The sequence below is a fragment of the Lolium rigidum genome, chromosome 7, assembly GCF_022539505.1.
Source record: "Lolium rigidum isolate FL_2022 chromosome 7, APGP_CSIRO_Lrig_0.1, whole genome shotgun sequence".
NCBI lineage: Eukaryota > Viridiplantae > Streptophyta > Magnoliopsida > Poales > Poaceae > Lolium > Lolium rigidum.
The window spans coordinates 25076205-25091951 of NC_061514.1; the positions used below are offsets into that span (position 1 = coordinate 25076205).

The 15747-nt window shown below is 47.8% G+C and overlaps 1 protein-coding gene across 1 annotated transcript; it reads right to left on the reverse strand.

Moving 5' to 3' along the window:
- Positions 1-7938: 7938 nt before the first annotated feature.
- On the reverse strand, positions 7939-10067 carry LOC124669814 (laccase-15-like). The gene is made up of 4 exons (XM_047206357.1): positions 9960-10067; positions 9696-9847; positions 9214-9590; positions 7939-9059 (listed from the first exon to the last, which is right to left on the reverse strand). The coding sequence occupies exons 1-4, from the start codon at positions 10047-10049 to the stop codon at positions 7939-7941; spliced, it is 1740 nt and encodes a 579-aa protein (XP_047062313.1). The 5' UTR covers positions 10050-10067.
- Between the last annotated feature and the right edge of the window lie 5680 nt (positions 10068-15747).

The following is a 15747-nucleotide window of genomic DNA, read 5'->3' on the forward strand; positions in this document are numbered from 1 at the left end:
GCGATGACATGGGGATTAAGCTGATCCGATCATCTCCATACTATGCTCAAGCCAACGGGCAAGCTGAAGCGTCCAATCAAAGCCCGATCAAGCTGATTAAGAGGAAGATTGACGAGAACCCTAGGGTGTGGCATGAGACATTGTCAGAAGCTTTGTGGGCCTATCGCATGTCATGCCATGGAGCTATAAAGACTTCGCCATACCAGCTTGTCTATGGGCAGGAAGCCGTATTACCTTGGGAAATTACGGCTGGATCGAGACGTGTCACGTTTCAGAATGACCTGACAGCTGAAGAATATGCAGCCCTGATGAGTGACACTATTGAGGATGCAACGGAACTTAGACTTTGGTCGTTGGAGAAGATTAAAGAGAACAAAGCCAGGGTAGCTCGTGCATACAATAAGAAGGTGAGACCAAAGGAGTTTCAAGTTGGTGATCTAGTATGGGAAGCCGTGTTGCCACTAGGAACCAAGGATAAAGCATATGGCAAATGGTCTCCTAATTGGCACGGTCCTTACAAAGTCGTCCCGGTTTTGAAGGGCAATGCATACATGCTCGAACAGTTGGATGGTGTAAAATTCCCAGTGGCCGTCAATGGCCAGCATCTCAAAAAGTATTTCCCAAGCATGTGGGATGATGGGCAGTGAGATATGGGGGCCGATTTTAAATCGGCCAGTAAAAAAAATGTACATACAAATCACAGCCGATGCACAGACATCGACTTGAGAAAATATGCGAAGACAACAGTATACTAGTACAGCCGATGCACGGACATCGACTTCAGAATAATAAAAGCCGATGCATTGCCATCGACTCTAGAGGAACAAGCTCAATTGAGCAGGTTAACAGGTCAGTTTCAGACCAGAGATCATGATATCTGAGATGAATCTCCCAGTGGATTTGCTGCGGAGTTGAATCTGCGCGTTTGAGGTTGGAGGATGGTTTGGACATGGACTGGACCTGTTTGACCGTGTGAATAGGCAACTGTTTGGCCTCGAATCGCGTTTATAGTGCAGGCCGATGCCCTGCCATCGGCTCTTTGTACAGCGACTTCGTTCGACAATCGGCAAAATTGACAAGAAAGCAAAATTAATAGGGGAATATTTTCTTCATTGATAATAGGATTTCTTACAAAGAAAGAGCCGATTGCTCAAGGGAGGAAGAACAAAAGAAAGGTCTATTGACCAATCTGCTACTACTACTAGGCCTATACTAGTAGATCCTAGTCTACGGGCCGTCGCTGCCCTCGTCGTCATCCTCGGAGCTCTCGTCGGCGCTGCTGCCGGCGGGCTCCTCGTCGCTGCTCCCGTAGCCCTCTACGGGAGCCTCGTCCTCCTCGTCATCGTCGCTGTCGTCGTCGTCCCACCAGGTGCGGAGGCGCTTCGCCGGCGGGTAGCCCTCGAGGGAGCCGTCGTCGTCGTCTTCCTCCTCCTCTTCCTCGGAGGAGGTGTAATCGTCCCAGGAGAACGAGTCGTCCTCGCTCTCCGATTCCAGTTCCCCATCAGCGAGGAACTGGAGGTCTTCATCTCCGCTGGTCAAGGACTTGTCGTCCTCGGACCAGACGGAGGAGGCGTGGTCCTCCTGGTCCCACTCCTCTGGGGCGTGCTCGTCGTGTGCCGCCATCTGAGCCGCCACCGGATCCCACTCTGGCGTGGGTTCGCGGGAGGAGGAGGAGGAGGAGGAGAAGGACTGGGAGGAGAGATCCGACGAGGCGGAGGAGGAAGAGGAGGAAGACATTGCTCTGAGATTGGGGTTTTTTGGTGCCGATGGCCAGAACAGAGCAAGGGGATGAAGTGGCGAACTGTTTGGAGCGGTTAAATAAAAGGGGATATAGTGGAGATTCAATGCCACGGCAGTTTCCGAGGAAGTGGTGCCCAAAGAAAAAAAAAATTGCTAGGTCACGTGGAGAAGTTGAGGAGGCAAGGCATCATGATGATGGGTATTGCGACGGTTCTGCTCTGCCACGACATGACCCGACGAAGAAAAAAAACAGAGTGATTTTGGAATTATCATTTCCAAAACCAGGGGGGCATGTGTTATCACCAGAATTTGACCGGATCAGAGGTGGGCCACGATTAAGATGGGCTTGAAGGATATACATGGAAGAAATACATGAATCGGCCTTGTATACAAAGTTTGGGCTAGTTTGCCCGTGTATCTGTAAATATAGTAGGATACGTGTCGGTTAGATAGAATTTGGCTCGTGCACGGTTGGGATTATTCCCACGTTAGAAAGTCTACGGACTATAAATATGTATCTACGGTTATTGAGAAAAAACAACAATCACGTTCATCACAAACCAATCTAGGCGCATCGCCAACCCCTTGTTTCGAGGGTTTCTTCCGGGTAAGCATCATGCTGTCTAGATCGCATCTTGCGATCTAGGCAGTACACGTTTATTCGTTGTTCATGCGTTGCTCGTGCTGAAGCCTTGTTGATGGCGAGCAACGTAGTTATCATAGACGTGTTAGGGTTAGCATTGTTTCATCGTGTCACATGCTTTCATCCATGCAACCCTTAGACGTCTAGCCGCCCTTACACCTATCTTAGGTGTAAGGGCGGCACCTCGCTTGATCATTGTTTAGTAGATCCGATCCGTTATGATTGCTCCTTGTTCTTCAAGGATTAGTTTAATATCTGCATAGTTAGGCCTTGCAAACGGGTTGAAGGATCCAGTAGCACGTAGGGTGTAGTTTGCTAGCCCTAGATAAGATGTTCCGGGGATCAACTTCATGTTGGTTTTTAGGCCTTGTCTAGGGTCGGTTTATTATCACCGGGCGTGGCTGCCAGGCTCAATCACGCGTAGGATGTTCCGATTATGTGGTGAAAACCCTAAATCGTCGTAGGTCGTTTCAGCTTTATATTGATCAAGCAGGACCACCATGCGATCGTAGACCTCATACGAACCATGGGTGGATCGGCTCCTTGAGCTGATTCACAGGACAACCTGAGAGCCGATCGAGGCTCGTATTTAATGTTTACGTGTATGCCATGCAGGAAACTAAGCGAAGCAAATCCATCACCTTCCTGACCAGGTATAGGTCAGGTGGCACGCCCTTGCACCAGCATCGGACGTGCGTGCCGAGACTTTGCGGGACGTCGCTCGAGGGACCAGGGCCAGCCGCAGTCCTGGGAGCCTCCCGGCTCTACTGTGTTGCTCGTCGTTGCTCGTCGGTGGGTTTCTGACCGCAACAGTGTGGTGGCATTTGGATGTCCAAGACGAGCATGCCAAAGATCAATGCCTGCGGAGAGAGCACGAGGTGCGGCGCCAGGGGTGGAAGGCGACATCACCGGATACAAATCGTCGGGGCTCTCACATCGATGGAGGACCATCCGGGTGCGGGCGTCCTAAACGTAAAAACCAAACGCGTCAAATTCAACGATCACGAGTTGTCACGAGAAAGAGTTTTAACAGAGACTAAATTCTGAATAAGCTGGGGAGACACAAGGACATTATTAAGAGATAGTGGTTTAGAAGTAGAAGGAAAATTAGCAGAACCAATGTGAGAAATAGGAAGACCAGCGCCGTTACCGACAATGATGCGAGACTCGGTGGAAGTGGGAAAAGAATGGGAAAGGTTACCCGGGTGAGCGGCCATGTGAGACGAGGCGCCCGTGTCCATAAACCAGTTGCCGCCACCGGCGTAAGAGCCAGGGCGGGCGCGGCGTGGTAGGCCGGGGCGTAGGACGGCCGCGTGGCGGTGAGGCCGAGGCGTAGGGCGTTGTCGCGGTGAAGTGCGCCTGGTGAGTCGGCGGGCGCGGCACCGGCATGCTGTAGGCGTAGATGACCCCCGTCCATGGGTTGTAGGCGAAGGGGTTACTGCCGTTGGAGACCAACGACATGACGACGCGCGCGCAGGGGACGACGACGGCGCGGGGTTGGGGAGGGAGGCGCGGCGGCGGCTGCAGGTGCGGCGGCGGCGCGGCGTGAGGAGGAGCACACGCAGCGGCGGCACAAGGGAGGCGGCGGTAGGGTTGGATGGTGGGGCGGCGCGCGCGGGGAGAGAGGGGCGCGGCGGCTAGCTTAGGAACGGTAGGTGTCTGATACCATGTAGAAAGGGATGCAACTCACAATGTATTGATTGGGTGCATATGGCGTTACATATATAGGCCACGTCCTCGACTATACAAGGAAGGAGACGGGCCTAATAATAAATACAAAGATATGTATCGCTATACATAACTACAGAAGATACACATCCGGATATGCAAGGATATGTATCTCAACATACGGTAAGGCCACCCGATGTAAAGAAGATGTGACATTGTGCTTGCCTGAATGGTATCAAACAGGTGTAGTTTCATCAACATCAAAATTTAAGGTTGGCTACAGGCAAACAAACAAAAGAGTAGTTTTAGCCCAAACCATACAGCTCAACCTACTAAACATCAGGTTAATTTTGAGCCGGGGCTCGTTCCAAACGCGCTAGCGACAGTGAACCTAAAAATCGAACCCAGGCTTTCAAACAGGCCCCAAATAAATCTGTTGGAACAACAGTGTGGATGGAAAATAACGTGAAAGGTAATTCTATGTTGGACCCAATTGTGTGTCCTTCACCGCTGAGGTCGCGGCGGCACGTTGATTTGTGTCGAAGGTGCGGGGCAGGACCTGACCAGAGCCTGCCAGCCATCGACCGTCGGCACGCGGTACACGAGGTTGAGTCCGGATATTCCTTTCTAACGCAGTACACGTGGTACACGAGCTGGGCGCAAGAGCTTCCTTGATTAGCATCGTACTCCTCCGTCCTCAAATAAACATAGGGTAGCAGATGTCTTAAGTTAAACGGGGTCCTAACAGATGTCTTAACCGTATTAAGAGTAGTCTAACCTTTTCACAACACATCATTTCTTTGTGTGCTACATGCAGCAGTAGAGTCAAGTTAAGAAACAATTATACATTTTTTTAAGTGTGGACCTTAATATAATAATATTGGCCTGATGCATCAATTGGATTGGTCTAGCAATTGTTTTATTTTCTTTAATTGTCTGCAAGAGTTGTATCTTATATAACATATAGCACCACCATCCTTCAACATCAAATATAACACCACATGAGCATTTTACTTAAGATATGGTGCTAAGAAACGTGTATTATGAAAGGCCTTAGTAGGGGCATGGACCCGCGGGTCTCATAGAGGAGGGCTGCAGATCAACCTTCGTATTGAAGGTGGAACGAGCCTCAACCCTTGTGTGTAGCCTCCTCATCGAAGGGGATGTGTGATCCTGGTATTGACTTTCAGCTCGTGATAGGGACTCCGACCGGCAAGGTAGCCAACCCTAGCTAGGTTGTGTTGCTCGATCGAGCAACAACTATTTATTCGACCAATATGAAAGGAGCAACCTGATACGGGCATGAAGGTCAAGGTGAAGCTCAATTTCAGGACTCCACCTAGCTAGTTATCTTACTTATTTTATTTTATATCTATGGTCATATATTTTATTTTATTTTATTTTAGGACTCCACCTAGCTAGGTGTTGTCAGATCTTTCACAGCGAGAACTCGGGTAGACAGATACCTCCAATTTCGCGCGGAACGCAACCTGGAATAGGGGATAAATCCAGCAAGCAACGTGATGGAGATCACCACGCCTCAAGACCAAAGCACGACAATCCTTGATGAACACAAGAACCTCTGCAGCAACTATAATAGAAACGGCGGCGCCGTCCCCGGAGGGATGCTTCACCACGCACACACGTGGTAGCGTCTAACTTTTAACTCCAACTAGTTGTAACCCTAACCCTAGCCGCACCATCTCCTTATATGAGGGGGTGGTGGCAGGCCAGCCCTTGTGGGCCTCTCTAACTTGGTTTGGACAGGCCCAAACCAAAACTAACTCAACTTATTAAAATCCCTATTTGGCCCACATATGCCCATAGATATAAAATACAATAAGTAAAATAACTAGCTAGGTGGAGTCCTGAAATTGGGCTTCACCTTCATGCCCGTATCACAACCTAATATGACGGAAGCGACGAGTGGAGTTGCACTGAGGTGCACTAGCAAAGCCAAGGAAGGGTGGCCGTAGCCGCGGATCGACCACAAAGGAGACGGTCTGATCTAGTGGTGTGCGATAAGGTTTGAGGGACTAGGGGTTTGGGCAGAAGCTGCGGATGCTAGTAATCAATCCCGAAAGGAAGTACTATTGCTCCAAATAAGCCAAATGGTTGTTTAACCACTACGTTAGTGATGTTCTAGTGAAGGGTGGTGCGGTGATCATTTGTGAGGCGCCGAGGAGCGCGACGCTGCCGTCGTGTACAACGCTGAGGAGAGGTGGACGGTCTGGTTGATGGAGAGGTTGACAATAAATAAACCTAAATAATTTTATTTGATTCCAAAAAAAAGTTTTTTGGGAACAAAGTATTTTTAAATCATCTATCCGACATTCTGTAAATAAATGAGATAGATATATCCTCAGTGGCATCAAAGTCTTTCCTAGATAAATGAGCTACATATCTCCTCGATTAAGATTATATATTTAATCTTCCTCTTTTTTGTCCTTAACTTTTGCTGTCAACTTATCCTTGAAATTTCCTGCTTGCTTCCAAGGTATTAACTGTCCCTCTTGCAACTTAAGGTGATTAAACTTATGAAATGCAAGGTTGTCATTGTTCCTGTTGCTACAACGGACTAAGTTAGAAGGTCAAAACTAGATTCGTTTGATAGATTTTCCATTTTATGCTTAATTTCACCCATCGCCCTCTACATGATATATATAGGGTGGCTGTTAATAACTTAAGGGAATGAAAAAATTAGATCTAGTTGTATGTGTTGGTTACTTCCATCTAGTTATAGGTTTAATGGGTTGTTGTTCTGCTGATCTATTCTCGTATTGCTTTTGACTTTTGACGGATGAATTATTATTTTTTCTTGCAAGGTCAGAGAATATTCTTCACTTTCATAATATAGTAGTATATGCTATGAAAGGAAGTTTCTACTGGCTCTTGGGGGCAACCAGAATTTCCTTATATTTCTTATAGCTACATTAGCACAAACGAGCACTAAGAATTCAAAATAATAACCTATTCTATCAAGCGTATACGCATTTACTACACAAGACAATAAGCAAAAAATACAAGGTATGGTAACCATGACTTTGCCGATGCGTTGTTTTCGACAAGATAATAAGCAAGACCACGCTATGGTAACGACGCCTTTGCCGATACGTTGTTTTCTATTTTTAAGTCTACAATTTGTTGTTTTCGGAATTGGAAGTTAACAATTTTTCCTCTTCAGCAGCAAAGCACGGGCATTGTGCTAGTAACTTAAGGGAGTGAAAAATGAGATCTAGTTGTCTGTGTTGGTTACTTCCATCTAGTTATAGGTTTAATGGGTTGTTGTTCTGCTGATCTATTCTTGTATTGCTTTTGACTTTTGACGGATGAATTATTATTTTTTCTTGCAAGGTCAGAGAATATTCTTCACTTTCATAATATACTAGTATATGCTATGAAAGGAAGTTTCTACTGGTGAAGTTGATCTAAAAAAAACTTTTCTAAAAAACAATAGGGAAAGCCAGATGTTTTTTTAATGGAGAATAAAAGAATAAGAAAGTGAGTTGGGGCAGGAACATGAAACCTATTGTAGATGACATACGTCACTAAAATCTGTTGCTAGAACTATTACATATAACATAAAAGTGCAAAAACCCAAATGGCGAGTAAAATAGGTAGAAAAACATGATTCACATGACCATCCATTATGTTTATTTCTCAAAAGGGTTGCTCTCAAAAAAACCGAGAGTGACTGAAAGGGAAAACGAACTGTGGTATTTAATAGAACGCCCATTAATGTAGTACTAGATGACTTCTACCATGGGACTAAAACCTATTGGTAGATTTATTACAGGCCATAACAGTTCAAAACCCAGAGGACTGGTACAACCGGTAAAACGATAGTAGAAGCAAACATTATTATTCCCAGACCATGCGTTGTGCCTTTATTCGTATGCGATGCTCCTGTCGCATCTTGGCAGATCTGCTGGAGGTGGAGGCAGAGCCGTCTCCGGAGTTGGCCCGTTGCCTACCTCGAAGACGGTGGCCATGCCCATGCCCATGTGGAACTCGTAGTGGCAGTGCAGGAACCAGTTCCCGGGGTTGTCGGCGACGAACCGGACGGCCGCCCAGCCAAGCCCGGTGACCATGACCGTGTTCTTGACCGGCGGGTCGACGAGGTTGTAGGATGCGGTGTCCCTTGCGGCATCATAGTTGCCTATTCCCTGGGCGAGGACGAAGAAGTCGTGGCCATGGAGGTGCATCGGATTAGGGCTGTCCTCCATGAGGGTGGTGCTCTGGAACACCACCTCCACCGTGGAGTTGTATGCGATGTGCCGCATCGTGGTGGCCCTGCGCGACGGCTCTAGCTCCAGGAGCTTGGCGCTGCGGTTGAAGAAGTTGATGAGCACCGGGTCGGTGTAGTCGAATTCAAGGGGAGGCCTGGCGGACATCTCCTCCGTTGCGGTAACCAGCTCAGCGCCGTGGTAGCGTGCTTCGAGGAGCGACCTCCCCTGGGGGAGGTGGAAGGAGACGTTGTTTATGTTGGCCACATGCACGGTGTGGTTGCGTATGGTGCCCATGCCGAGGGTGAGGAAGAACTTGTCGTGGACATGGGCTCGGATCTGTGGCAGCAAGGGGTTGTTGGGGTAGCCCGTCATGTTGCCATGGAAGTGGAAGGACGTGGTACGGTCGTGCTGGTCGGGCATCTGGGGCTCCATGGCCTCGCCGTGGCTGTCGGGGTACCGAACAATCCCTCTGGCGAGCCTGGTGGCTGTCTGCGGCGCAGGCGGGGGCGACTGGGTGCCGAGGGCGACCATGTAATAGGAGTGGCACGGAGGAGCGTCGGCGACCATGAGCACGTCCAGCGTCTCGCCTGGTGCAATGGCCACGATGTCGCCGGTGGCGTTGTAGGGGCGGAGGTAGTTGGCGTCCGAGCCGACCACGGTGAGCCTGTGGCCGGCCACTTTGAAGTAGTACTCGTTACTGAGTGCAGCGTTGGCAAGGCGGAGCATGTACGTCTTGCCGGGTTCCACGTCGAGGACGAAGGTGTCGTCTTGGGCTACCCCTGCATCATTGACCTCGGATTCTCAGATAATGCATGTATAGATACATCTGAATCTACGATAACTAATATATATATATATGAAATGGAAGGAATAGTAGTAAATGTATATACATATGTTGTGGATGCATGCATGAAACAGTACTGTCGTACGTACCGGAGCAGTTGTAGAGATCCCCAATCTTGCCGTTGATGGTTGCTGAAGCTGGTCCATCCTTAGAATGATCTCCATCGGCTATCCAGAGCTCCAAGTCCTTCTGCACTTGCCTCAGGTCGTTTTGCCAGAAATCAGCTATGACGATGGGGACGTCCTGGTGCGGCTTGGGGAAGGGATAGGAGCCGGACTTTGGGCGGATGATGATGACGCCGTGCATGGTTGCCCGGAGGGTGGAGATGTGCGCGTGCCACCACAGGGTGCCCTCCTGCCCGACCACGTCGAACCGGTAGGTGAAGGTGGTGTTGGGGGCGATGGGGCACTGCGTCACCATCCCAGCTCCGTCCGCCCAGCAGGTGAGTCGCTGCTTCACGCCGTGCCTGCAATATCATCCGATCCAATGCGACTCGGTAAGGCCGATAACCATATCGCGCTAGCTAGCTAGCAGATGCATGCTCATGCATTGCTCAAGGAGGAGTGCCTACCAATGGATCGTTACTCCAAAGGGTGACTGGTTCACCACGTGAACTACCACGGAGTCCCCTTCTGTCACCTCCAGCGCCGGGCCTGGTAATTGCCCATTCACCACCGTCGCCACCGTATCGCGGCACAGGTGCCTCAAGGTAACCTCGCTCACCTTCATAGATCAACACATAAAAAAAACAACAACATCACATCTCTGTTTCGGACACGGACAACATGATCAATGTATATATGCATGGGGAGCTAGCTAGCTAGGGAGGCCTTACAAGGAAGGTGTGCTCCACCACCGCCGCATTGATGCTGCCTCCCATGGCGAGGAACAAGGCCGCTACCACCAGAACCACCATGTCTGCCATGCAAGCTATCTCGCTACTTTCCGGGTGCTGGATAGCTAGTACGTGTTGCTTTCCTCTCTATGCCCACACGGCTGTATATATAGTGAGGCCGATGCGGCACTTCCGCGCGTAGGCAGCGAGCTTGAATAAAACATTTATTTCCTCGTTCCCAAAATAGATTCTGCACGGACGAGCAGACCATATATGGTTTTACTTTTCGTGTTAGCATTTTTTTCGACCCTTGGAGCAGAGAGGGAAGTATCCACCGTCGGCCACGCTGTACTCAAATACTACCTCAGTAGCTCAGTCCCTCATTTTAGCCAAACAAAACATCTTATAATTAGGGACACAGGTGATACTAGATATTTAGATTAAACAAGACTTCACTTGTGCTGGAAGCCTCCTTTCTATCATACTCCCTCCATTCCTAAATATAAGCCATATAATTTTTGGTACTGAAATTAAAACTGCATATTGAGAGAGAATTACACCAGGTTTGGGTGGGATTACCCCTATACATTTGACATGAGAAAGTAGAGGACTTTGCATAAGTTAAGAAAATATAACCAAATCCCTAAAAATAAATTCCATACACGTGATGTGTCGCACTAAAGCATATATTCTGGATTTTTTTCTCAAAAAACTATATGGCTTATATTCAGGAACGGAGCGAGTATTATTCAAGACCCTCGGCACGCAACGTAAGCGCATTCTCCAGAAGTCGCCACCGCTGCCTTCCCCAAACTCATCATATGGGTAGGGATAAAGGAATTCACTTTGCCAACCCTGTTAGTGCCACCGCCCTGCACGTGTCCATCATCATGCGCATGTCATCAGGACATGCTACGCCAGGCCGCAGAGATTCATTATTTAAGACACGGGAGAAAACACACTGCTTCACCTTAGGATCCCTCCAACAACAACCTGATCCAAATATAATCCCCATCAAGGGAAAACGGCGTCGCGCACCTCCATAGTCTGATCCAGTAGACCGAGATCTAGGGTCGCCACTGACTCGACCACTATGCAGCGCATAAAAGCAACGGACTTTGCATGATAGAACAGATGCACCTAGCCATCCCAAGATCAGACACCACAGACCCAGATCAGGCGCTAGCAGCCCCAACGCCGCAAAGACTAGGTTGTCTCTGCTATCGAGACACCTCGCAGTCCGATGTCCACCATGCTGTCGCTGCACCAATGCATCACCATGTCTCGGAGAGCTGCCACGCCGTGGTGCCCAACATCCACACCTTACCATAGCATGGAGAAGATCTCCCGCATCAAACTAGGCGCTCCAGTGAAAGAAAAAAATTCTTGTTGATGTCGACGACCCGGCTTCGCCCAGTCGCGCCCTCTAGCGAAGGCGGTGGAGAATAAGGGAGGGTTGGGGTACTAGCAGAGAAGGTTAGGGTTTTCCTGTCATAGCCATGTGGCAATGATGAGAGAGGCGCTTCTCAATCCACTTGTGGCTCATACCTATATGCACATCAAGTAATAAAGTGTGTGGTTGATTCTGAGTGAATCAAGACACCATGTTGGGTCATACGCTATCATTCAAAAAAGGGGTTGGAGGGCTAGGTTTTTGCTCCTGAACTAGTGCATCTAAATAATTAGGTAGAGTGTGCGACTGTTCCAATAGATTTTCTCATGCTCGGACCACCTTGTTTAGGTTCAGCGTAATCCCTGAAGTGACGTACTTAATCTATTTGTTAACGGTTTGACATGGTTAAGGAAAAAAGACAATGCAGCTAAGGTTGTGGTATCGGGTTCTTCTCCGAGCTATCCCTTGTTCAAAAATAGGAACACATGCCCAAGAATAATCTAAAGTACAAAACACGGATGCAGCATGCTTTTTTTATATGCTGTCAACTACCTTTGCCGAGGATAGCTCGTGGATTGTCAACAGACGTGACGTGGGTGTGTTTGTGGATATAGAGGGTGAAACCACCCCCGTTTTAAGTTCAATATAGGGTGTTAACTTGCTTTGGGAGATCCCCACCCGCTCAAAGAACACACTGAGACATGAGCTCTTTACCAAGGTCCAAGGTTAAGGCCGCTCTTGTGAGCCCATTGCGCTATGTTCTACTTGTCTAATATTATGGTTGTTGTGCACAAATGTACAACTATGAACTTGGCTCGCTGTCGGGGCCTCTCACCCTCACCCTCTCCATTCTTAGCTTTAAGCTAGGAAGCAAAGACTCACTTGATTCCTCTGTCCCCTATGGTCCGAACATCCTTTCCCCGTAGCCTAGGCCATCCTTTTGTACAAACAAGGGGTCACCACATCGCTACACAAACGATCCTACACCCCCACGCGTTAGAGCGTAGCTCTATCCATGGCGCATGCCAGCGAGCTTGGCACCAACCACAACATCCGGCTGGGGACGTGGCAGCGGATAGCTACTTCCCCACTCGCATGGATGTGATGGCTCATTCCATCCAATCTTGCCCGCTCCGTCCAAGGAGAAAGCGCTCGCCGGGCACGAAACTAGAGCCAGGTGGCATCAGGGTTATGGCACCTCTTCCTGACGCAGGACATTCCCATTGACAGTAAGTCCCGAGGTGTTCATGCCTATGGTGCAGTGGGACCTCCCTGCCAAGAGCTCTGTTCGACCATCAGTGAGCACCAAACAGTACTTGACTTTTAGATCTCACTGTGATGTTGCCAATGAATATTGGCCTTGATGTTATTAGCATAGACATTATATATCCTCAAATTATTCCCTTTATAGGGCAGGACTCGTCGATGTGGCCCACGCTTCTCTGGATTGTGGGTACCCTATGTTCCATGGTCCTGATAGGACGGTTGCATTGAGAGTCCAAATGTGCTAGCTGCAACTCCGGAAGAAGGTAATACCATATGTGTATTCAAATATGTAGCCATATGGATAACATATAACAAAAGTGGGCAGTTCCAACTTTGTTAAAAATATCATTAGCACAATTCAAAATAGTACAAACTAATCTAAAAATCTTGGCTTTATTTTTCTATTCAATCTCATTCTACCAAAGCCCAAACATGTTTTCTATATTGGATGGTGGGGAATATCAAAATTGAAATGCATAACCCTCCAAATAATGCGGGTAAAGCGAAAGTGATACATCGAAGGTGAGTAGATTCCTCTAAATCACAAAACACAAGTTTCTTGCACCCATTCCATTTTTGCTTTGATAGGTTATCTTTTGTTCCCCAACGACGACTGCATCATGTCTTCTGACAATGAAAATGTGGACATGAACGGTCCTTCTTCCGAAAAACTACTACTTCCTCGACATCAATAACATATTGGGCGATATATGCACTAACACCCACAATGTGAATGTGCACGAGTGATTTTCTCCTATTTCATATATGTTTCTAACTCATCTGTTTGAAATGATGCTAGAATTTCTTGTTTGAGCTACCATTTAGATTTGATTTGTTCATCATGTTTAGTTTGCATGCCTTTTTAAATACTAATTTAAATCAATCTTTATCTATTATTTATTTGGATTAAATCTTATGGTAAGTTTCTCATATAGCCAACAATCCAAAGACATCATTATAGGAAAGAATTACTCCAAATGTCTTTGCTTCTTATTTCAAGATGTCTCCTTTCAAGGGTTTGCATTAGCTCAGATGGCATATGAGATCACTTCACTGGTTTCAAACCATGGGCTCTATAGCACTATTCAAGGCACACCTGATGGAGAGCTCACTCTTGAACAAGAGCTAGCTTTTTATAAAACCAGTACCCTTTTCATTGGTGCCTATGTTAGTGTGATTGGTGAGAACTTTATTTCCTTGCATATATTCTTCAGTACTGGCAAAGATATTTGGGAGGGTTCTCGATGCGAAGTTTAGAGTTTCGGGCGCGGGCAATGAATGGTATGTCACGGAGGAGTTATGGGCCCGTTTGGTAGCATGGGCTCTCCTTGGCTCGCATGTGGGGCGCAGTTTTAAGCCGGTTTGGTTTCCTGGGCTCCATCACATTGTTGCATCGCACGGTTCATAAGGCAGCCCGGGGGCAGCCCCGGGAGGAACGCCCAAATCGGTAGTTTCCAGCAAGCCACTCTCGTCTCGGCAAAAAGCGATAACGTCGCATTTCGGCAGACCCGCCAAGGGGAGATGGCACAAGCTTGTGTGGAACGGCAAAAATCGGCAGGATGAATTCGGTCGGATCTAACTCTACCACGGGGACGGTTGCCGAGGTTGCATCTGACTCTACCACATGGACGGTTGTCGAGGTTGCATCTGACTCTTCCACGGGGACGGTTGTGTTGGTTGCTTCTTCGCTAGGGTCTCCTACTTCCCTGACCTCGGTGCTGCGTGTGCCTCCTCTGAGTTTAAGGTCGCTCTTTCTTTTCTAGTAGTTCATTGATGTGCTAATGCTTAAGGATGTGGTAGTCCATTGATGTGCTAATGCTTAAGGATGTCGTAGTTCATTGATATGCTAATGATTAGGGATGTGGTAGTTCATTGACGTGCTAATACTTATCTATGTTCTTCTGCTATTGTAATGTAGGCGATCATACCATTGGGCTCCCCTGATCTTTCTACTCCGTCTGTCAATTCTAATCGTTATATGTTTGCAAATAGACCTGCCATGGTTTCGCAACCTAAGATGTCAGAGTCTGTGTTGAACCGCTTGGTTGAGCTTGTGTTTAACCTGGGATTCAAAGAGGCACAAATGAAAAATGTAGCTACTGAGGTTCTTGTATTTATTGGCATACATGTAAGCACTCTCTTTTTACCGAGAAACCGTTGGGGGTGGAGGACCAAGTGGAACGTCATAAGAAAGATCAAATCCAGTCGCTTTCTCTAGTGGAGCGAAGATGGTTGTTGCTTCTATCTTGGTGATGAAGAGACATTGGATGAGTACATGAAGGTAGTAATCTTCATTGGGTTCCTTCATTGATCTGACAGTACTAACACTTGTTCGTTCTAGATTGCAGTGTTACCCGAGGCATCGTGAGTACGTCAACACCCCGATCATGAACTATGCTCAGATGAAGACGATTTTCACGCCCCGGTTTGTCTGCAAGGCGCCGATGTACTAACCTGACTTGCTGGTCAGGGCAATCAACTCCATTGCAGACAATGAAGAAGAGTACGCCGAGTACCGTCAGTTGTAGCCATTAGAGAGGGCGACCTGGTTTAGGACCTGCCTACGCAAGCAGTTTCCTGCCTAGTGCTTATGCTTCATTCTTCATGATGTGCTGATTCTGGGAGGTGTTCTCGTATCCCTCCATTAGTTAGGACTTGCTTGAACCTGATCGCCGGTCTGTAATGATGGACTTGTTCGAGGTGGTATATACTAACCCCTCGCGTGGTGAATTTGTGATGCATCACGAAATATAGTTGTTTTACTCGTGATGCATCGCTCAGTACGGTAACTACTGGGTAACATCACGACTCAAATGCAAGTGGTTACCATGCTCATGTCTGCAACCAAAAAAGGTGTGCGTTGTGCCACCAGGCACCACCAGGGCTGAAAGGCGTTTCTGCATGCAACGAAACAATGGGCGTTATATTTCCGATCCGGTGCAGAAAATAACTTCACGAGCTACCAAACAACAGAGCTTCTCTAGCCCGTGGTCTGTCTAGAACACGTTGGTAGATTCTTCTCTCTAAACGTAGTCATCCAGAATTCCAGCTGAAACTACTAAACAGACCCTGTCCCTATATATGACTACAAGATTTGTTGATGTGCGATCCGTAGTTCAGGCCATGGAG